The sequence below is a fragment of the Pleurodeles waltl genome, chromosome 12, assembly GCF_031143425.1.
Source record: "Pleurodeles waltl isolate 20211129_DDA chromosome 12, aPleWal1.hap1.20221129, whole genome shotgun sequence".
NCBI lineage: Eukaryota > Metazoa > Chordata > Amphibia > Caudata > Salamandridae > Pleurodeles > Pleurodeles waltl.
The window spans coordinates 55,011,279-55,035,025 of NC_090451.1; the positions used below are offsets into that span (position 1 = coordinate 55,011,279).

General features: G+C 40.9%; 2 protein-coding genes across 3 annotated transcripts in view; one reads left to right on the top strand and one right to left on the bottom strand.

Annotated features, from left to right (window-relative positions):
• Positions 1-18,198, bottom strand: part of KXD1 (KxDL motif containing 1) — a 31,060-nt gene extending 12,862 nt beyond the window's left edge. The window contains exons 1-5 of one of the 2 annotated variants that reach the window (XM_069216336.1): positions 17,909-18,198; positions 8,582-8,694; positions 6,550-6,702; positions 3,741-3,787; positions 2,810-2,926 (exon numbers count right to left, since the gene is read on the bottom strand). In XM_069216336.1, coding sequence (XP_069072437.1) covers positions 2,810-2,926; positions 3,741-3,787; positions 6,550-6,702; positions 8,582-8,676 — 412 coding nt within the window. In that variant the 5' untranslated portion in view covers positions 8,677-8,694; positions 17,909-18,198. The remainder of the gene's footprint in view (positions 1-2,809; positions 2,927-3,740; positions 3,788-6,549; positions 6,703-8,581; positions 8,695-17,908) is intronic. The other variant, XM_069216337.1, reaches the window with a different exon arrangement.
• The window catches only part of REX1BD (required for excision 1-B domain containing), a 55,025-nt gene continuing 49,450 nt past the window's right edge, over positions 18,173-23,747 (top strand). Inside the window, exon 1 of the mRNA XM_069216338.1 lies at positions 18,173-18,219. The gene's annotated coding sequence lies outside the window, so the exon portion shown is untranslated. The remainder of the gene's footprint in view (positions 18,220-23,747) is intronic.

A 23,747-nucleotide genomic window follows, 5' to 3' on the forward strand; every position in this document is an offset into this window, starting at 1 on the left:
TTCCTGAAGAGAAAGACCCGTGGAAGAAGGGGACCAAGTTCAGAAGTCACAGAAGAGTACAGGAGGAGTAGAAGCTACTACCCACCCAGCTGTGGATGCAGGAGTTGGTCGACGGAAGGACGAAGACGATCAGGAATGCAGCCCTGGAGCATGTGAAGAGTTCCTGGAGGATGCAGTCGACGTCCCACGCTGGATGGATGATTGCAGTCGGTCAGGGGCGTGGAAAAGCCACAAACAAGCCTTGACAAAGGCAGAAGTTGCGGTGAAGCAAAAGTGGAGCTGCCAGGGACCAGCAAGGTCCAGGGGTCTCAACCCACGTGGGGGAGGGGGGGGGGGGGGGGGAGGAGGAGTACTAGGGGGACCCTCAGTAAGGAAGAGAGTCCAAAGAAGAAGAGGCAGGCCCCACAGGATACCCACTGGATGAGGACCCAGGAGTCACAGAGGAGCCCACGCAGCACTAGTGGAGAAGGGTCCCACACCACAGGAGAAGCACACAGAGGGCTGTGCATCGCAGGAAGGAGGGCTGGGGCTACACAGAGCCTTAAGACCCCTTGGAGGAGATGCAAACAAGCCTTGGCAGCTACAACAGACGCGGTGCACTGGGGTACTGTCCTACATGGGAAGGCAAGGGCTTACCTCCACCAAATTTGGACAGCTGGCAGAGAGGGCCAAGAGGACTACTCTGGACCACAACCCATGATGAAGGATCCAATGAGCTCTGGATGAGAGGAGATCCAAGTAGCCGGTCTTTGTTGCAGTTGGTGCCTTCAGATGCAGGGGAGTGACTCCTTCACTCCAAGGGAGATTCCTTCTTCCTTCTTGTGCAGACTGAAGACTTGCCCCCCTCAGAAGATGCACAGTCGGGGAAATGTTGCAGAAGCCGGAAGGAGCTGTGGAAACAATGTTGCAAGCAAAGTCTTTATTGTGGATGCAGATTGTCGGTTCCTGGAGGGTCAAGTCACGGTCCCAGTGGCTAGAAGTCAAAGAAGAGGTTGCAGAGTAGTCCTGCTGGAATCTTGCAAGATGAATCAGAGGACCCACCCAAGAGAGAGACCCTAAATAGCCCTGAAAGGGGGACTGGTTACCTAGCCGGATGACCACCTATCAGGAGGGGGCTTTGACATCACCTGCCTGACCTGGCCACTCAGAGGTCCCCAGAGGTCCCTGCCAACTTTGGATTCAAGATGGCAGAACCCAGGTACCCTTTGGAGGAGCTCTGAGCACCACCCCTAGGGTGGTGATGGACAGGGGAGTGGCCAGCAAGATCCCAGTGAACACAGTCAAACACACTGAAAACAGGCAGAAAATGTGGATAACCATCCCAAGAAAGAGGGTAATTTCCTACTCATGGCTTCTGCATAAGGTTAGAAAACAAGGCAACAATAAATAACCCACAACCACTGAAAACATTCCCCGCATACTATGGAAAACAGGCAAACGGCCCCATTCCCCAATCCAGAGCACTCTCCTTTGGGGTTATTCACAACACAAAAACAGTGTGAAGAAAACTTGAACATAGACGACCGCAAGGAGTCAGCTCTATTATCAAACCAATCCCTTACAGACAACTGCTGCAATCAACACCCTCAAAAGAGCTAAGATACCAAGCAATGGGCAGTATCTTTGCTACACAAACCCTGCATTTTGTAACAGATGTCATGGTTTGGTGCACTGGGAGGAATACAACTTTTGAGTGATGAGTGTAAATGACAATCCAGGGAATAGAACTGACCTTTGCTAAGTGTTGACGGCCCTAATGTCTAGGTTTGATTACATAAAAGGAAAAAGTTACTGGTCTCCCCAAAGCACGGCTTCTCCTCCTATATGTTGTGCAACAGAGCAGCTCATTGTTTTTCTGGCATTCGCTGTCAGAACCACACCAGGATTATTGTGCTGTCTAAAAATCCAAGTAGGCCCTTCAAAACACCCAACTCAATCTACTTTCAGGGTCATCCACTACAATACCCAAAGTTACCTGATAGAAAAATTAACTCCAGTTGTAGAGTCACTTTGTTTTAAGAATTCATGTAATTCAGAAATTCAGCAAACAATAGAAGATCTTCAATGAAGGTGGTGCTAACCTAAGACACTGACTCAAGACTCTTCGCATTAGTAGATGCTTCTCAACAAAGATTAATTCCTTATGGTCTGAGTTAATGCTGTACACTGACGACACTCAAGTTATTGTCTCAGAAAACACCACTTTCATAAAGAAAAATTTGTCAAGTGCATGTCTAACGTCACCTTCTCAATGTATCGCCATTTCTTCACACCCATTGGAAGCAAAACTGACTTATCTTCAGCAACAAACCCTCCAAATCTCGTCCTCTTGGGGGCCTCCCGAGCTGCGACCACTGCCCACCCCGTCAAATTACGCTTGCAACCTTGTCTTTTTTTTTTTTTTTAAATCAATCATTCTTTTCGCCTGAAATAAATCAGGTCCCTGTAACCTATTTTTACATACCAAGGAAAATAAGGAAAATCATAATCTTCCTCCCAGTCTCGGCTCGTAAGACTGTAGTACAGGCTAATATCACCTCCTGCCTAGATGTGGTCATGTTTTGTATCTTGAGATCTAAACATACCTGTCCTGACAACTGCTGATGGTTTTGAATGCTGCAGCATGCCTCCCTGTGACTCTTCTTCCCCATACCTTTTTCTGTATTCAATGGGAATAGCTGCACTGGCTCCCCACCTGGAAGTGCTCTATCTCCAAAACCCTGTATATTACTCACCTTGGCCAATTCGGGACCTGTGTCTCTTGTACACAAATTTACTGATCATAACCCAGCTTGCAGCCTTTGCTCACCTGCTACCAACCTTGTTGCGGTTCCCGGCCAATGAGCAGGCAGCCGCTCTTTCTCCAACTTGGATGCCAAGCTCAGAAACTCATTGCCTGTTAGCATCAGGCTGATTATTGGCCACACTGAGTTCAGAGGAAAAAAAAAATTAAACATGACTTGTCCAGAACAATAAACTTCCTTTCCACTATTTTCTTCTTATAGGGTCTGGACGTCTTTAAGTGAAATTACAGCTTTTACATATCCTAGTAACATAACTGTTCTAGTTGCATGCTTGGATATCCCATAGGAATGCTCTAGAAGCTCAAGCCAGCAGTTTTTAGAGAGCCCTGCAAAGCGGAACCTTAAATGTGTAGCAACGAGTGTTTGCATATAGTCTTGCAATTCAAATGTTCTGTTGTCTGTTACTAACCTGAACCTTTCATGTACTGGGACAATGCACATCTGAGGGGAACAGTTTCAATGTGCTAGAGACATTAAAACCATATATCACTCAATAATTCTCAGCAGTTATATTTTAATCTGCTACAGAATGTCTCCTTCTACAGTCAGTCACTCCTAACTGTATCAGTCTTATGAATGCATCATCCTCTGTGAACAAGCTTACACACATCACTTAATGTTGAGCCCTTAAGGCCTAGTGACTGCTGGTACTGTTTAAAGTGACTAAACATTTAATGATGCAAAATTTAAGCGAGCCTCTTCCAAGTATGAGTAGTGCTCCATAGCCAAGGCAGAGTTTGTTTGTGTATAAGAAAAGTGTATTCTAAATAAGTATATTTCTACATCCAGATAGGGCTCCTGATGTTTGTGGTTGACATAATCAAGTCAGTCTTATGGTATGTGTTCTTGGTGATGGAGTGCAATAAAAATAAAGTCAACTACGTATAACAACATATAGCTGTTAGCAACAGATTTTTAAGAATAAAGAGCACTTACTGCTAAATGCTTCAGGGTATTGTTTTGCCAGTTTCCCTTTAAGAGTCCTAGAACGGGTAACAACAAATAGGTAAACAAATTTTCACTAAGACATCGTGTGTTAAAGAGAAAGCACAAACAGTTACATTAAAATTCTGTTATTTAAAACAAACCTTTTTTAAAAACATACTCATGAATATAATTCAGTGCTGAGCTCTGCAGCTCAAAATAAGTGTCACTTTGCAGGCTGCCTTCCCTGGGACTTGCTCTGTAAGTAACATCCTAAAAAGGGTTGTAGAAGGTCAGTAGGATGTATCATTGCTCATGCGGACAGTAGTTTTTAGGGTCAAGCGCACAAGCGCTCTGACTCTGTTGTAATCTCTCTTTGAGCTTTTAACCACGGCCATGTCATGCCTGTCACTTTCATTGGTTCGTGGGCTTGCCTTTTAAAATCCGCTTGATTTCATTAGTGAAAGGCATGCACACGTCATGCCTTTACCAGTGTTTAGCCCTCCTTGAGTGCACCGGCCAACTACTGAAAACATATGAGGCTCCATGTTTTCAGTCTGGTTTCTGCACTACTTTATCTTTTTATTTTCCACGCATCGCTCGGTTTTTTCATTTTCAATTTCAGTCTGATCGCGCTGCATTTTACATAGTGCGATCGCGCTCATTTTTTTCTTTTAATTGTGTTGCAAGAAAAGTCCGGTTGGGAGTTTACAACGCTAATACCTCTAACCCGAGCAAACGCGAGACCGTTGCATTGTAAATGTTTGTTTTCTAGTGTTGGGGCGGAGTCAGGAAAATGTCTGAAAAAGTGAGGGAGTCATCGGGAAAAGCAGAGAGATTTGATAAGGATTTTCTGGTCACTATATAATACTGAAGAACCTGTTTATAATACAACATAGCAATGTATACCACCATTTTAAGAAAGCATGGTTTTTAAACGATTGAAAGGCATGACCACTATTTTCAGAGTAGCCATACAAGCTTCAAAGTTTTTTTGTCTGGCTTGTTAAAGTGAAGGCTCTGAAGCACAATGCACATCGAGAAGATCTAGGTTCCAACACAGCTTTCCCACTTGATTATTAGGAGTTTCATTAGACTGGGAGAACAAAACCATTGCCATACATTGGTGATGCTCCTGCCCCACCAAGCTTGTGGTTCTCCCATCCCATTTAGTAGTGGGGCACCACTAAATTTCCTTTGGAAGAGCCTTAAATGGCTCCCCTAGCTGAAATCTTGGAAATGGTTATCTGTCCAGTACTGGACAGCCAAGTCAGTGGCAGTTATCCCATGTTGCAGACATGGAGACCCTGCAAGACATGGTGGGCCTGCAAAAGAGCATTTCAAATGTCCCAGATGTGCACAGAGAAAACTCTGTGTGCATTCAGCACATCTGTCTTTTGCTTTGCTGCAACAGTCCCGTGCTTTGGGGATTTGATGTTGCAAATTAAAAGTAAATGCTGAGTGGGAAACTACAATATGGCGGCCTACTTAAGAATAAACAATAATGGAAATTCAATCATCACACTAGCGGATGCACTACATTAAAGAGATCCTTACCAGGCAGATCACTAAATATTGTAGGCAGTCCTCACTCATGAAGGCATAAGCTTGGGCTTCAACCCGACCTGACAACTGGCAGTGGTCCTATAGAGGTCTAAATGTTTTAGAGAGTATGATCTTGGGCCAAACGCTTACTCGCCGTTTCCTTGTCTGCAAAGATTGAGAACTCTTACAAGTGGGTTAAATGCTGGTATGAACATAGGTATAAATAATTTCAAATTTACCTTATAAGGACTGGCACACACCTTGAACAGGCGTATTACTGTATAAAGACTGCTGCAGCACATATCCCACAAACGTATTAGAGCACCCTCAAATGTTCACGTGAACATGGACATATATACTATAACATTAAACAACTGTTCACAGGAAACTCATTTGTAATTTACATATAATGAAACAGGAAATCCTACATATAATCAATCAAATAGAAGAATATTTTCATTAAGACAGTCTACATTCTGTCAGGCATGAGTCAACAATCAACAACCAGTACCGAACTTGTAATTAACATGGAACACTTTTTTTTATTCATGTATGTAAAAGAGCAAGTCTGCCACATTGATGACCAAACAGAGTAGTGAGAAGGAGCACCCCAAGTGAAACACACCAAAACCAAAGCAAAAAGAGGTATCTATTTTTGTAACAATAACTGGTGTATTGGTACAAAGTAACAGACAGCCACAATTAATAAAAATACAAATGTGCACACAGGGCAAGTCCCTAGATGATATTGAGAAGCCCATGGGTTCTGTCTTTGATATTGTTGATCGCATTTCGACTCATTCAATGATACCAGGGTCTCATCGGGACATCGAATAACCTGGGGTATGGTTGCCTATTCAATAGGCTTAAGAGATCGAATGGTATCAGTCCTGAGAGGGCAGCTGCATTCGCCAGGGGCCCAAAGGTACCCAGATATAGGCAAAACAAGAACACCGCCACTACAGGTGCTTCCCTGTATTAGAAAGATGAACAAGAGGGCTCTTCCTTCTCTGTTTTAGCATCTCTCGGGTCGGGAGGCGTCCTATCCTTGCTGCATCGAACAACCTTGCCTCATCGAAGGCATCCAGCTACCCTGCAGTTCTTATGGGTATACAGGTGCCCTCCACCTCTCATGGTTTTTAGCGGAGTACTCTTTTAAATTCTATATCCCTAACACACCGGTGTTCTTGTTCCATTATATGTACATTATAAATGAGTTTCACATGAACAATTGTTTCATGTTATATCACACAGTTATTAGTCATACCCATCTCACCTGATTCTTCGAAACACCATATCAAGCTCCTTTTTCATATCCACCAAGGTACGCGTATGATTCAAGAATCTCTCATTCATTTGCTGCATTCTTCCATTGGAAAGGTTGTTGAAGTTCAGTAGCATCTCATTCGTCTTTTCAAACCTATCCAGCCTGTAGAAAAATGAGTGGAAAAAAGGTGTGGCTGATGTTATCAGGTATGAAGGAAGAAAGATTTACAAGTGTAACATTTCCTGGATACAGACTGCCATTAGAGTATTTTGCAAAATGTTGGTTCTCCTACCTTTAATTTGAAAGAAGTGTGGTGTCTTTTTTTAAATGATTTGGCAGGATTTATTTCATGTTTAAAATGACGACCTAATGAAAATAAAATCCAGTTGTCCCTACCCACTACTGCATTCTCAACAATACACGCTGAAGGAAATCCATTTGATTAATGCCTGGTCTCATTAATGTACTTTACAAAAGCAGAGGTTCCTGTTTGATACATTTTATGTTCATGCGCATTTCCATTTGATTAAGACATTTTACAGCTGCCTTGCCATTGGTCAGCGACAGAACCTTCAACTAACTGTGGGGCAAAGCATTACCCTGCAGGATTAAAAACCCACTTGGAGAAATGAGATCCAACCATATCAAGCAAATTAGAAATGGTATATCTTCGTTGTCGGCGAAAACTCTCTCAACAAAGTTTCCCAGGGATTTCATATGTACCTGTTATTCAACTGATGCATGAGTCCATTGCCGAGATTATCTCTCAGTAGAACCTGCAGTTACAAATGTATGCAGATGCTATGCAGCTGCAGATCCGATCGTGAAACAAAAACAAAATCTATGTTGAAAATAACACTTCATATTTGAAACATGTTTCCCATTGGATGAAAGACCACTACCACTGCCAGAGTGACCTAAGGATGGAAATTCTCATAGGCGAATAAGTGATACGCGGCAGTCTGGTTTTTGGCTGGCCTTATGAGTTAGGTCCCAACTCATATTCCGCTCTAACCGTGAAACATTCCCAGAGTATGACTCGAGGCTACAATTCAACATTCTGGGCCCGATTACAACTTTGGAGGAGGTGTACCAACAGCCGTATTACGAGTTCCATAGGATATAATGGACTCGTAATACGGCTGGTGGTATATCCGTCACTTTTGGGACGGATTAACACCTCCTCCAAAGTTGTAATCAGGCCCTCTATGTTGTGGTGCTAGAACAGACACTCCTCCTGCTTTAGTTATCAAAGCCATAGGAGCATTAGTTTTATTACGACGGGAATCCTATAACACTTTTCAGACTGGGGCCTTAAAGAAACATCTTGAAACTTCGGAGACTGCTGGGGGAAAAAATAAAGCTGCAAGACATTTCCACCCGGTCTTCAGAGATTCGTTCTGGCCCCCAGTGGAGCTAAAACTGACGTGCAAACATTTCTGCACCATTTTAAAAGCAGGGGTTTGATATGGCCCAAAATACCTGCAGTCTCTAGTCATAAACTACATACCAAACTGCAAACCGAGGCCAGGCAAAGCCAACCTACTTGCTCAGGCCAGATTACTCTTATAACCTTTGCAGAATTCCAGGCTCTCAGACCGTGGTAAGGTGCCAATCTAAGTTGTTAGCGGTCAGAAAAAAAACAAAGAAAAGTCCGTTTGGAAATACTTTTCCTTCAATAACCTACACGCAGCCTCCTACTTGTTAAAAAAAAAAAGGACATAGCTTCAGAAAGAGCAGTTTTACTCCATTGATATTTAAATTTATTACAATATTAAACGTCCGACCTAGTTATTACTTTTGACTGTCATCTAGGAAGAGACTGATATCCTTAAACTGCCTTTACTAATACAATTAGTACCTTCAATTGGGCCCCCGTAACAAGCCAGTACTTTAGAAGATAATACAAATAAATGAACAAGGTGGTCAAGTCATAAACATTTGCAGCTCAGGAATTCAGATTCATTCTCAGTAGACCTACATCAACAAAATGAAAAAGAGTTGTTTTTTTCTAGAAAGAAGGGTTTTTAACATTACTAACATGTGTCTCTGAGCCAAAATGATGGCATTGACATCTTCAGAGTTCACCATGCTTAGCATTCTTCCACAAAACACGCCAGAAGCGGTTGGGTCCATATTCCTCTTCAGTGTGACCTACAAGACAAACATAAATAGGTGAGGCAGATTTGAGAAGTAAACATGAATGTAGTTACATGTTTTATCATAAAGTTTATATATAGGTTCTAGCAATATATAGTTGGATACATCATAAATAAGTTTAAATCGTGTTAAATACAAGTCTTCTATAACTCTGCAAGTGTGTTCAGGCATTCACAGTGAGCCATTGCATTTACATGTCTGAAAAGCCATCTATTCATACATACCAACAAAAGTAGAAAATAACAAGAACTGGTGTGACCACAGAGCTGCTCTGAATATCAAAAAATATGGTGTCCTAATATGATGCAGGGAGTTCCACAACAGCAGGGAAACATGCAAGTGGTTCAGAGTCAGGGACGGGCGAGAGGAAGAGGACGTGGTGGAAATGGAAATCGTGTTAATCTGAAAACTAATGTTAATCCAGGTGATGCGCTGGCAATGAAGAAGATGTTACCTTGTCATGCATGCTGGAGTCTTGGACACAGGAAGTGGGAATGTGTTATGCAGATGAATGAACATAATCTTTTCCCAAATTTAAGAGGACCGAGGAATCGGAGTCCTAATGTAAATGTCCAGAATATGAATAATCAAATGCAGATTCCGCAAGTGCAAATTCCCCAACAGCAGATGCCATGTTTTCAGGTACCACAAAAGCAAATGCAACAGCAGATGCAAAGGATGCAGCAGCAAATGCAAATACCTTAAGCTCCAATGGCACAGCAGCAGGTAGTGGTTCCTCAACAGAACATGGGGCAAAGGTTAAGTCAAAATAGTCCACAGTTGATTATGCAGTACACATTATACAGTGATGATGAATTGAGTGATGAAATCATGAGTGAGTTCAGAAGATGAAGAAGAATGTGTGCTAGCAGCTTCATTAGAGGTGGATCAAAGTGGTCCTTATGTAAATGGAACAGTTATGGGTCATGAAGTTTCAATCCTGGTTGACACAGGAGCTACACCTCTACTGTCAGAACTGCAGAAGTTCCCAATGTGCCTCTTTCTGGGAGAACAGTACAGGTTGTAGGACGACTAGCAAATCAACACCTGACAAATCCAATCACTAAATTGATTCCTGTTAAAAATTGTACTTTTGAAGGTATGTACAAATATGTAGTCTGTGACTCAAGTCTAGTATGCCTTGTACTAATGATGGAATTGCCTTTCAAACAAAGAGTGATGTTGAGGAAACATGCATACCAGTTGGCTGTAATATAATTAATGAAGAATTTCCATTGATAACTCTTTTTCACGCATTTATAGTACAGGACCTAACAAGTGATCTACAATACACAGCAATTTTAAAGGTATGGGATCTCTCGGGATCTGATATTGGTCTAATTAAAGGAGTGGAACTAGTTAAAGTCACAGTTAAACCTAATGCAGTTTTACTGAAAACTCCCCAATATCACATGGCACCAGATATAATCGAATGATTTACTCCTGTAATTGCAGATTTAGTTGAGCAAGGAGTTTTGAAAGAGGTGCTGAGCAGCCTATGTAATTCACCTATTATGGGTTTGCGGAAACCTAGTGGAAAGTTTTGCATAGTTCAGGATTTGAGAAAAATAAATGACAGGGTGGTCAAATGTTGTCCAGTGGTGCCTACTTCAGCAGTGATTTTGTTCCAAATTCCATGTGATGTAGAATAGTTCACAGTAGTGGACTTGTCACAAGCACTTTTCTCAGTGCCTCTACATGAGGATAGCCAGTTTCTATTTTGTTTTAGATTTTGCAATCCTGTGTATTCCTGGTGTAGACTTCCACACGGATTTTCAGAATCCCCGTCAATGTTTAATCAGGTGTTGAAAAAGAATCTGGAATCATTGGAAATAACTTACCAATCTACATTTGTTCAGTACATTGATGACTTAATGGTTGCTTCAAATTCATGAGAGGCATGCAGGCAAGATTGTATTGCTTTGCTGAATCATTTGGGTAAGAATAGACATAAAATGTCTCCAGCTAAATTACAGTACTCTCAAAAAGAAGTTAAATATTTGGGACATCAAACAGAGAAAGATGTGAGGAAAATATCCAGAGAAAGGGTTACAGCTATATTGCAAAGGAAGCCTCCTGTTACTCACAGAGATGTCAAAATGTTTTTGGGAATGGTGAGTTATTGTCGCCAATGGAATCCCAATTTTTCTGCAATTTCCAAGCCTTTTCAAAGATTGACCCACAAAGATATTAGTGATCTAGTATACTTGGATGAAGCTCGTATGAAAGCTTTTACTGAGCTGAGAGAAAGTTTGTGCAGAGCACCAGCTCTGGGAATGTCTGACTACATGAAAACATTTCCACTGTTTTGCCATGAATAGGATTGTTGTGCTCTTTCTGTCCTGGCACAGGTTCATGGTGGCGTAAATCATCTTGTAGCATATTTTTCAGCTACATTAAATCCAGTTGCCACTGCTTTACCAGGTTGTTTGAAGCAGGTGGCTGTGGTTGGTGTTAGTCTTGCTCAAAGTAAGAGCATTGTGATGGAACACCCTTTAACTGTTTTGTTCCCTCACTCAGTTGAGGTCTTGCTTACCAGGACCAAGACACAATACCACAAACTATCATGGTCAAACTCACATTGGCAGAGATGCAATGATTCAAACATTTAAGCAATCTTGGTTCAATCCAAAATGTAGACAGGTTGCAGAAGCAATTTGTCATAGATGCATTACATGTCAGGAAATGAATGTGGGAAAAGAGAACTGCTCTCAATCTGAGTCACATTGGAAGAACAGGTGGTCTATTTCACAGAATGCAGATGGATTTCATTGAGATGGACTGGGTGTGGTGGTAGAGGTATGTGCTGGTGATTATTTGTGCATTTAGTCATTGGATTAAAGCCTACCCTACACGTAGAAATGATAGCCTCACAGTAACAAAGCTATTACTTAGGGAGCTAATCCCAAGATCCGAGTTTCCAGCCTCTTTAGATTCAGATAGACAAAGTCACTTCAATAACGACGTGATAAAAATGCTATGTTCAGCCTTAAACATTGAGCAGAAGCTGCACTGCAGTTATTGACCTGAAGCTTCTGGATTAGTGGAGTAAATGAATGGTACTCTGAAAGCTTGACTGGCAAAAATGTGAGCATTCACAAATCTGAAATGGCCTGATGCTTTTCCTTTGATTCTGATGAGCATGCGAAATACACCCGACAAAAAGACTGGACTCTCGCCACATGAAATATTGATGGGCAGAGCCATGAGATTGCCAGCTGTTCCTGCAAATGCGCTTGTAAACTGATGATTTGGTGCTGTATTACTGCAAAAGTCTAGCTGATGTGGTTTGCTCTTTGTCTCACCAGGTGGAAGCAACATCCGTGCCAGTGTCACAGTCTGTGGGCCGGTGATTGGGTGGTGATCAAGAAGCACGTGTGGAAGACTTGCTTCGGGCCTAGGTGGAAGGGTCCATTCCAGGTCATATTAGTAACAACGACTGCGGTGAAGTGTGCTGGAGTTACAAACTGGATTCATGCGAGCCATACTCGAAAAGTGCCATATCCTTTGGATGATGAAGATCTAATGTTCCTGAGAGCAAGGCAGTTCAAATGGAGCAAGTGACAGAAACAGAGCAAGAGACTGCAGGAGTAAAGACAGCGCAAACTAGTAAGGATCCTTATCCATATATCCCTCTGATAGCTGAACTTGAGGATAATCCTTATATTCTTCTAGCAGCAAAAACCGTGGTGAATGTAGCAGGAGAGTCAAGTCCAAGCAGGAGGACTCCCCCAGAAGCAGACGACTGGGAAATAGAAATAGAGCAAATATTGTTTCCTGAAGTAGCCGAGAGAGGAGATGAGCTGAATTAAAAGTAGTCCGATTTGACTCCTCCTGAAGTGAAGTGGCTTGTGGTGCAGGTGAAACAAGTCAAAGAACTTGTCAGTTTCCTGCTAGACCAAGTAGAGTTTCAAGGCCAGTTCTATCATCACTGTCTGGAAAAACTGTGAAAGGGTATCAGTGGCCGCCCTTGCCTGCAGCAGAAAGTTTCTGATGTGGTGTTAAGCATAAATGAGGAAGCAGAAACAGCAGAAGAAATAGATCTGAGTGAAGGAGAAACAAGTGAAAGTTGAAATTCAAAAAGGAAAAGAGTTGCAAGTCGAAGGTACTGAAAAGGCACACCTTGCAGCTGAAAAGTGGGAACATGAGTTTATGTCCTTTTGTTTTGACCGAGAGAATCCAGTTCAGCATTTTGGAACTTGAAATCACATTTGAACTGAGTTTTGAAATCACACTATTGAGTGACCAAGCGAGACATTATACACTAAAAGTGATATTCAATGAACAGCAGATTGTGATCTACTAAAGAGACATTTGAAACTGATTTTGATAAAGCATCTAAACCGAATTTTGACAAATTTTGGAGAGTCTGAAAGTTGCTGTAAATATTTGTAAAGAAGACCCAAGATTATTTTTGATTTTTGTTATGACTGCATAGTAAATTTATATTTTTCTTTCTTCCACTTTTTGATTCTTTACAGGCCAGGAAAATGAATCATAATAGAAACAACTGGTGTAAGTATGTGTGTGTTGGATTGGCAGTGATATGTATGTTGTTATGTTTGTTGTTGATTATAAGCATGAGTATGTATGATAAAGCTGAAACTACTTACACACTTTCTCCAATACAAGAGGTTACTACACTTTCTGAGTTAGACAGGTTCTATAAAGATGAGAATTACTTACATTTTGACAACTCACAAGAAGATCTTTCTTCTAATGTTTACTATTGTTTGTTGTACGAATATGTTGAAACTATGGATGTGAGAAGATGTTATGTTAAGTTCCTTCCTCAATACAAGAAGGGGTTACATATTATAGCTTACCACTAACATATGGGATCAGTTGTAGTCTTTTATTAACAAAGGTTTATAATCAGGATTACATACAGTATTTTTACTTGAATTTTGATTTAGTCTTTTCTGTTGTTCCAGTTAACCAACACTTACACAGTAATATTGCTAACGCTAGAAACAGACATTGTAGTGGGTTCCTTTGAGCCCACACTGACATTTGGTACAGCTTATGCTCACAGGAATAATTTAACATGCATGCTTCCACCAATTGAGAAGAATTTCCTGCATCAGGCTGATGATGGAAGAGAGGCAATTAAAGACAAAATTGAGAAGGGCTTAGTAAAACACAATTATAAAAATGATCATGCATATAGTGTAACTAACACGCAAGGAAAGCTTGCTTTAGATTTCCAACATGTAGGGAAGCTTTGTATAGAATCAATCCAGAACTGGTACTACGTTTGTGGGAGTAAGTGAATGCAGACATGTATTTCTAGTTAGAAAGATATGGGATCTTATGTTAAACGGACATGACCCTGCAATTCCAGGTGTATATTATATTTGTGATAAAAATGCTTATTTTCGTCTCCCTAGAGGATGGTATGTGGCTTGTTATCTGGGAGTGGTTTTGCCTAAAATGTACCAGATTGACAACATAAATGATATTCATGACAAATCAAGACCAAGATCAAAAAGGGCAATCTATTCAAAAATAATTGGGGATATATTTGGAGCAATTATTCCTTCTATAGGAGTTGTTCTGAATGATATGACGATTCAAAAATTGTCAATAATTGTGGCTAAAATGTCAACAGATTTTTCTGGAGAGATACTTCCCAGGAACACAGAAATGGCTGTGGTCCATTCAATGGTTCTTCAGAACCCTCTTGTGTTAGACATTCTTTTAGCAAAAGAGGGCAGAGTCTGTCAGATGCTTGAGGCGCAACAGTGTTGCACTTTTATTCCTGACAATAATAAAGAAATTAGAAGTTACATTACAAATTTGAGAAATTTGAATTCTGATTTAAAGGACCTGAAAAAACTTGGTGTGTGGGAAAGTAGAAGTAAAACTTTTACTAAAATGGAAAATTGGTTGGGAAATCGTGGTCATGGTTTTTTGGGAACAATACTGAAACCATTAATATTAGTGACTGTGGGGGTCATTCCTACTTTGGCGGGCGGCGGAGGCCGCCCGCCAAAGTACCCCCGCCAGAAGACCGCACCGCGGTCACAAGACCGCGGCGGTCATTCTGGCTTTCCCGCTGAGCTGGCGGGCGCCCGCCAAAAGGCCGCCCGCCCAGCGGGAAAGCACCAGCAACAAGGATGCTGGCTCCGAATGGAGCCGGCGGAGTTGCTGGTGTGCGACGGGTGCAGTTGCACCCATCGCGATTTTCAGTGTCTGCCAAGCAGACACTGAAAATCAAAGAAGGGCCCTGTTAGGGGGCCCCTGCAGTGCCCATGCCAGTGGCATGGGCACTGCAGGGGCCCCACGACACCCGTTCCCGCCAGCCAGGTTCTGACGGTGAAAACCGCCAGAACCAGGCTGGCGGGAATGGGGTCGGAATCCCCATGGCGGCGCTGCTTGCAGCGCTGCCGTGGAGGATTCCCTGGGGCAGCGGGAAGCCGGCGGGAAACCGCTGGCTTCCCTTTTCTGACCGCGGCTTTACCGCCGCGGTCAGAATAGCCCCAGAAGCACCGCCAGCCTGTTGGCGGTGCTTCCTCCGGCCCCTACCCTGGCGGTCTCGGACCGCCAGGGTAGGAATGACCCCCTGTGTCTCTTATATGTATAATTGGATTTTACAAACTGTGCATATGCATAAAATTACAAAAGGCAAAAAAGAAAGAGTAGGGAAGAAATAGAAATGGAAAAGGTGAGAAGCAGATACTTTCACGATTTGATCAATTTTGAAAAATTGATCAAACCTAACTGCAGAGATAATAAACAAAGTTTTGAACTGTCTTATTAATGAAGTGTTTTTTTGTGACTGCACATATTGCCATGAGAGGAGGGATTGTTGAGAGCCAATATTAATAAAAATATGAGTAGGGAAATCTCATAATTAGCATGTACTAAAAAAAGTTAATTAGAGAAATGTGTTAGAAAAATAAAACGTGCATGTTTGAAACGTGGTTGACATGGTGTCCGCCACACTGAGTTCTATGTGAAATAATAAATAACATTGACAACATAATTTGAAGAATCATGACCATTTGCACTGACAAAAGAATATTTGATGAATAAGACGAATAACTTGATTATTATTGAATTAATAATAAATATGATTTGAATATTAACATTTTTATTTCTTCATGTGTTAGCATTAGTAAAAAAAAGCCTAAGCTTTAGTATTTTACCACAGTACAGTGTTTGAGATTGTTATGCTGACTTCATTGAAATTCTTTTGTAAACTTTGTGTATTAACTGTTCATTGAAAGCTCACAGTAGAAATCTACTGTCTTGTTCCACTCTGTTCATTCTGTACTTCCTTGTGATAATTATTGTAAGTTCAAACGATGGGCTTTAGTTTCTGGTAGGAAGTATTGTTAGCTAGTGTGTCATGTTCTGTGCTGTTGTCTACAATCTTAATATTCTGCAGAAGCTGCCGACCAGAGGGGAGGGTCAACATGTGCCTATAAAGAAGAAGCCATGAGGAAACTTACAAATTGAAGATGAAGTGAAATTCAATTGGTTGTTCAGTGTAACAGTGCATAGTCTTGCCCAATAGGACTCTAGCTAGTGATTTAGGTAACTTTAATTTAGCAAAGTTTGAGATGATGTAGTTCAGTTGATGAGAAGAAGTAGTGTTATGTTTATGATACTAACAGTTTGGATACCTTATGCCCAACATTTCTCAACTGTTGCCCTTTTCATGTTCCTGAGTCATCACTGAAGACCTGATGTTTCTGTGCTCTGCTGACGGAGACTCAGCTAACTGTTGTTTCCTTTAAAGGTATAACCAATGTGCATTTGTTTTCCTGTTCAGGTTTCCTTTTAGAAATCCAACCACTATTTTTGTTAGCACTATAGTTAGATGTTTTCCAAATTATTTTTTTATCTTATTTTAATGTTTGCATGTGACAAAGCCCAGCCAACACATGCTTTTTGATTTAAAAAATTTGGTAGCAAGGATGTCTGACCCAATAATTAAAATGTTTGTTTATTAATCGATTATGACTGATTCAACTGCACAACTAATTAGATCTGTTGTTATTTCTCAATTAATTCTGTTGTTATAGTGTATAAATCGTTTGGAGAGTTTAATGGTTATTGCGCTTATTAGAGTAAGCTTCTACAGACATTTTGGACAACCTGTGTTGTTTCTGTATTGTTATCCTCTGGTTTCGCGTACTACTTACGTGAACTTAGCATTGTTAATATAAGGGCAATAAATGTGAAAACTTTACTAAAGTAGTGTGGTGATCCATGGCCACCACAGGTCATGGTGAGTGCAAATTACTGACTCCTCGTTGTATTTTATTGTTGTTTACGGCTATTGGTTCTATGATCTTATTACTCCTGTCTGAGTCAAAAGATTTGATTCGACCAATGAAGGTAGTAGATGTCAGTGCCCTATTTCATGTCACCTATCCTAATTTAGGAGGTCAGATGCCCACACCCACAGTTGTTTACTTATCATATTCTATCTGAATCCTGCTGCTATGGGAGATCAAGTCCAATCGATGCCTGCAGGTGAGTGCTCAGGTCTGCATAGTGCCATCTTATCATGGCTCAACTGTGTCCCATGGTAGATTTGCTGAGGAATGCCTGCTACAGTTTATGTTATGTAGCCCCTAGCAATCTCTGGTCTGTGTTTTTTTTTGTCCTTTACATTGCTGCCAGGCCATCACTACGCTACTTCTAGCAATGATTAAGACCATAAAAACCTACTTTAACAAAATATTTATTATAGCCCAGTTATTTACTTCATTTTCTCAATGACTGAAATGGTGTAATTAACCCAAAGTGTAATCCCATTTAATTTAGCCTGATATAAAATCACGTAGTGGTATTTATTTTATGAGATGAGCCGCCTGTTTCCAATACATAATCAAACAAAGGATTGTGTGTGGGGATTTATGGAGGCGGGCAAAGCCTAACTTCTGGAAATAGGACAAATATGTATGCTTATATACATAATTTGTAGCATTCTGGTTTTTATTTCTAAAACAACTTTAAAAATCATGCAGTTCCGGGGGAAGTGCATGGTTGTCGATAACAAGCGATACCATTTCCAAACTGAAATGATCAACTTAAAAGGAAGAAAGGCTCATGTTGCAGGCATATCTCTGCTGCTGACGTTGTACCTCGAGGACTTATTCCAACACGTGCGAGACATAATACAATGAAGAACAAAAGGCACGATGCAAAAAAAATAAGACAGGAAGCAAACAGGGGAAAGCGGATAACTCACCCAAAATTCAGCGTTTCCCCCAAAAATATAAACGGCATGGGCGTCAAACGTCACTGGACGGCAGGGTTTTCTAGAAAGACGGGAGCGGTGTTAAAATGTGCATAAAACACGAGCCCAGACAATCTCCCTCTCCCTCTCCTGCAACCTAAGAGCCTCAAGTCCTCCCACCACTGCTGAGCCATAGTTCTCGGCCACTTCCTGCATCTGTGCTGTAAGCTGCGCTCTGAGTGGCCCCACAGCGCGCCCTTCCTATTGGAGGATGGTTAGCCTGCCCTGTTTACCTGTCACTGGAGGAGTGCACGAAAACGCTGGTATGGTAGTTTGTTTTAATTTTTAGATGTTGCACAGAATTTGCAAGGTGCCAGGTTTCTAGTTGAAGTTTCAGATATGCGTACCCCAGCGTGAATGACAGAACGAAGGACTTCCTTGCTGCTTAGCAGCTCATAGAACGGGAACGGCTCTGGCCAATGGGAGGCGGCGATGAGGAACCTATCAGCGCCCAGGAAGCAGCTCGTCCAGGAAGTGCACTGCAGCGCTGCGAGCTGAGAATAACGTGCATTTTCTGTGTTTCGACCAGGGAGCAGTTTATGGTTTCTTTTAGTTTCGAGCTTCACTCGTTCACACTTTCTGTTTAATTTCTAACCTCCATTTTCAGGCGTTTTATATTCTTCATATTTGTGGATGTAATTGGGAAAATATCACGTCCTGGGAAAATAACATCTCAGGTGAGTTTCCTTATTTTTACGTTTTACTTCTGCAATGACATATTGTTTTGATGTGTGTGTGAAAAGGTTTATCCGGGCCTCCTGTTAGTTTCTACGATTTATTTATTACAGCGGGGAAAAACATTTCTACATAGGTCCATACTTTTTGTATTTATTTCATTTTTTATAACGCCCCACCAGTATTCTTCTAATTATTGTTCGCTTGCGATGCTCTTTGAAACTTACTGGTCTCATCGTGTGATCTCTAACTAGTCCTCTATTTTTAGGACATTAGCTTAAAGCATAATGAGAATTGTAAGTCAATTCCTGTAATGGGACAAATGAAACTACAAGTCCCAGCATGCTTTGTTTTGTTGTCTGAAATAGAGAGGACATGCAGAAGATCAATTCAGTTGACATGGTTCCTGTTGATGAAGTAGAGATGGCCACTGTAAAAAAAAAAAAAGAACTGTAAAAGGGACTACAGAAATAACATTATATAGTCAGCAATATATATAACGTAGCTAGTCTGAGAGGCTGGACCAGAAATGCACTGCACGTTCCAAATACTACCACGTTACAAGTATTTGGGGCACTTGGCAAAAACGTTATGGGGGTCACTTTTGTAGAAACTAATTTTATTACCCATTTCCCGCTAATTCAAGCCCACATTAAGCCAAACAATAGTGAATTATAAGTAAACGTTTAGAAACGGTGGCAGGCAAAAACAACTGAACGCAAAAGCTGCCTGGTGACCGATAGCCAAATACAACCTTGTGCGCTTGCACAAGTATTGACAAAGACAAATGATGAAGCCATTTATTTTTCTGCTTGGATCTAGATTTTGTTTGCCTTGCAGGAACGATACTCAGACCCTTCAGGATACTGCGGCATGAACAAGGACATCTTGTGGAACAACACACACACACACACACGGCACGCATAGTAGAAAGATAAAGTGTAGAAAAATGTAAATGAAGTAGCAAGTGAAAAAAAGAAGTGAAGTTAATACAGTGATCGGGAGAATGGAAAGGGAGAGAGAGATCAAGTAGGTAGGGTGAGTTGAAATAGGGAAGGAGGTACACAGAGAGATTAGTGAGAGGAGGTAATGATGAAGAAAGAGAGGCTGCTACAGGAGGCGCTAGCCAGAGGAAGTTAATAGAGGAACATGTAAAAAAGAGGGGAATAATAGAGGCAATGTGGTGAACAAAGGTGAGTTAAATGAAGAGGTGAAATAGAGAGAGGTCACCTAAGGGGCGTGGTGAGAGATGGAGGTGAGGTATAAAGGCAGATTGGGGTGAAAATGTGAAGTAGCTAGAGGACCGATAAGACATATCAGCTGGAAACAGAGAGGTGCGGTATAAAGAGAAAGCATAGGTCCACAGGTTAGATAGAGAGTGCAAGGTATGGATCTAAAAACGAGTAGAGCGAGAAAGCTAACGAGCTGAAAAGGTGAGGTGAACTAAGGAAGGAGAGGTAAGACGAAGTGGGTGAACGAAGTTACCAAAATAGAAGGAGGGATGGATAGAAAAGCTGGGTAGAGAGAATGGCAAGGATTTAAGAACTGGTGAGGCAGAAAATGATGAGATACAGAAAAAAGAGAGGGAGCGAAAAAGAGATGAAGTAGCTACAACTGAGGCAGAAAGAAAGATCAAAGGCCAAGAGAAAGCCAAAGAGAGTAGCAGGTGAACATAAGTTAGAGTTCTACAAAGAACTATCGAGGTGAATGGTGAACATGCTAGGGAGAGAGATAAGAAAGAACAAGAGGTAGAGGATTTGGAGACAGAAAGGTAGATTAGAGAATATATACAGAGAAGGGGTTGGACTCCCAATACAAGTGGCCCACAGCCGCATCCCTAAGGGGGATACAGCTTTGGGCCATTCTATGTAGCCTGGAAATTCCAGAAACGTAGTTACCTGGTCTGCAAATACGGGCCTGGAAATGTTGGCCCCAGAAACACCTCAGCCAGACCAATTGCAACTGAAGGCAACTACAGAACCCCGCCCAAGCCCATTCGCCTCCTGCACAGCGGCTACCGCTAATGTTCCTCTGGTCCACTGCAGTCTCCCAAGGCCCTAGACAGCCTGCTCTGCCCTCCTCCACAAAGAATTCTCCCCACTGTAATTTACCAACTGCCCTAGCAAGTGTACATAGTAGCGGCAAAGGCTTGTTAATGGGCGTGGAATCTGGACTATCCACGGAAAAATACCCAGTAAAACTGATTCCACTGGTTATTCACCATTAGGTGCTCATTATAATAGCCACATTTTGTGTGTGAATACTAGCCAGACTTTGGAAACTTTGGCTCCCTGTATTCTTGCACAAAAATCTGAATTACTCATAATAAGAGCCTCAAAGGTACAGGGAGGCAAAGAGTGGAAGAGCGTTTGAGATGGAGACCTCTGACTGACCTGATCACTTTATTGTATTGTAATTGCATTTATATAGCTGTTCCTACCCCCTCATGAGGCGTTGAAGTCCTATACGTTGAGACGCTCACTAATCCTGGGTCAGTGGTTAATCCAGGTATTCCCATGGAAGGTAGTGGCCCTAGGCAATTGCCCACTTTGTCCATGCATTTAAACAGCTCTGGTTCCAAATGGCAGCCATGTAAAGCCGGGCGATTGACTCCTGAGTTAATGAGGGCACAGGTCTCACATTTGAGAAAAGGTTTAGGTTCATGTCACACAAAGTGAGCAGTAAGAATGCTAATTCAGGACATTGCCTGTGCCATGGTTTTAGACTCATTCGTTGTAGTGGTGGTGCGTTGTCCCTTTAGAGGCAGTACATGTTAGTTTTTCCTGCAGTTTTATTTAATGCTATTTTTTTCCTTACAATTTCATTGTTTGACTCTTACAAAAATGTATGTCTCTTGGCATCTGTCTGTGTTCTGTTGTAAAAGTTAAGCTAAGGGCTCCATTTTGCCTTTCCTCCATTTTTTAACAAACAACTATTGATAAAGAGAGATCCTTCACATATGTGGAGCAGCAACCTATCCCCCCGGTTAATATTGCACAATTGGCAACAAAGTGATTAGTAATGAATGAAAGAAAATCCAAGATGACACTTTTTACACAACAAATGGTGCAGATATGCACATTCATTGCTTTTCTGATGCATGCTCCATAATGTGACTTTTAAATAAAAGTTTTAGTTACCTCTCCTCACTTTTGCATCTTGCACAGAGTTTACACCTCTAATATTTAAGGAATAAAGTACCCCTGCTGTATTTTATAAGGATATTATTGCAGGTGACTGAGGAATTCCATAACCATATAGAGGAATGAAGCCAAAGGCCCACTTCCTTTATAAGGTGATGGAACTCTGAGGTGACTTGCCATATTCTTATAATGTACGCCAGATGGTACTTTATCCCATAAAATACAAGGTCACACCATCACCTTTACCATAAACCACTTAAAACCTTGGTGCGTAGCTCTTTCATTTGAAAGAGCGAGCATGTTTGCAAACATTAAGAATAAAAATAAAACCTTTATTGCAAAATTTAACAAATCAAAAAACTGTTAGATATTAGACATAGTTCAATACAAGTCTGTTTAAAAAAAAAAAAGCTGCAGGAATGTGTAGAAAGATTTTAGCTTTTCTGTATTTAAGGATTGGCAAAAATAAGCATATTCTTTTTGCTTGTCACTGTAAGCTACTAAAACAGAGTGGAAGAAAGAAAGGCAAATGCTCAGTTTTCGTTGTTGAACAGCTTCTTCAATTATGCTTCATGACCTGACCTGCTGTTTACCTCTGCTGCTGGCAGTGGGCATTGTGACGTCAAAACTCAACTGTAATAACTTATATTAGTCGAGTTCTGCCGTCTTTTCTTTATAATTGGTGACACGGTGCGTCACAAGTCGCTGATTATATATAAACTAGAGAATGCATTTCTGCAGGGATGACAGAATCCTTTAGTGCAAAATTAAACACATCAAAAACCTGTTACATATTTGTTGCAAACCAATATTAGACATAGTTCAATACAATATTTACATTTTTAACAAAATAATCTTTCAAGAAATTATATGTACATAATTGCATTGAAGATCGTTCTCTGATAAATCACAATTCATAAATATAACTTGTTGCTGATCACCTGTGAAAAATACAAACCTTTACACAAGCCTAAAACTAATATAATCATCTGAAGAAGCTTAATCTCATAAGTGCAATAACCATCAAACTTTCCAAAAGAATTATACAGTATAGCAACAGAATTATTTGAGAAATAACAACAGATCTAATTAGTTGTGCAGTTGAATCAGTCATAATCGATTAATAAACAAACATTTTAATTATTGGGTCAGACATCCTTACTATCAAATTTTCTAAATCGAAAAGCATGTGTGGGCTGGGCTTTGTCACATGCCAACATTAAAATAAGATAAAAAAAATAATTTGGAAAACATTTAACTATGGTGCTAACAAAAATAAGCGGTTTGATTTCTAAAAGGAAACCTGAAAAGGAAAACAAATGCACATTGGTTATATCGTTAAAGGAAACAGCAGTTAGCTGGGTCTTCGTCAGCAGAGCACAGGAACATCAGGTCTTCAGCGATGACTCAGGAACATGGAAAGGACAACAGTTGAGAAATGTTGGGCATAAGGTATCCAAACTGTTAGTATCATACACATAACACTACTTCTCATCAACTGAACTACATCATCTCAAACTTTGCTAAATTAAAGTCACATAAATCACTAGCTAGACTCCTATTGGGCAAGACTTTGCAGTGTGACAGTAAACAACCAATTGAATATCACTTCATCTTCAATTTGTAAGTTTCCTAATGGCTTCTTCGATACAGGCACATGTTGACCCTCCTCTCTGCTCAGCAGTTTCTGCAGAGTATTAAGATTGTAGACAACAGCAACAGGACATGACACTCTAGCTCACATTACTTCCTACCAGAAGCTAAAGCCCATCATTAGAACTTAAAATAATTATCACAAGGAAGAACAGACTGAACAGAGTGGAATAAGACGGTAGATTTCTACTGTGAGCTTTCAATGAACAGTTAATACACAAAGTTTACAAAAGAATTTCAATGAAGTCAGCATAACATCTCAAACAGTGTACTGTGGAAAAATACTAAAGCTTGGTTTTAAGTTTTTTTTTTTTATATAT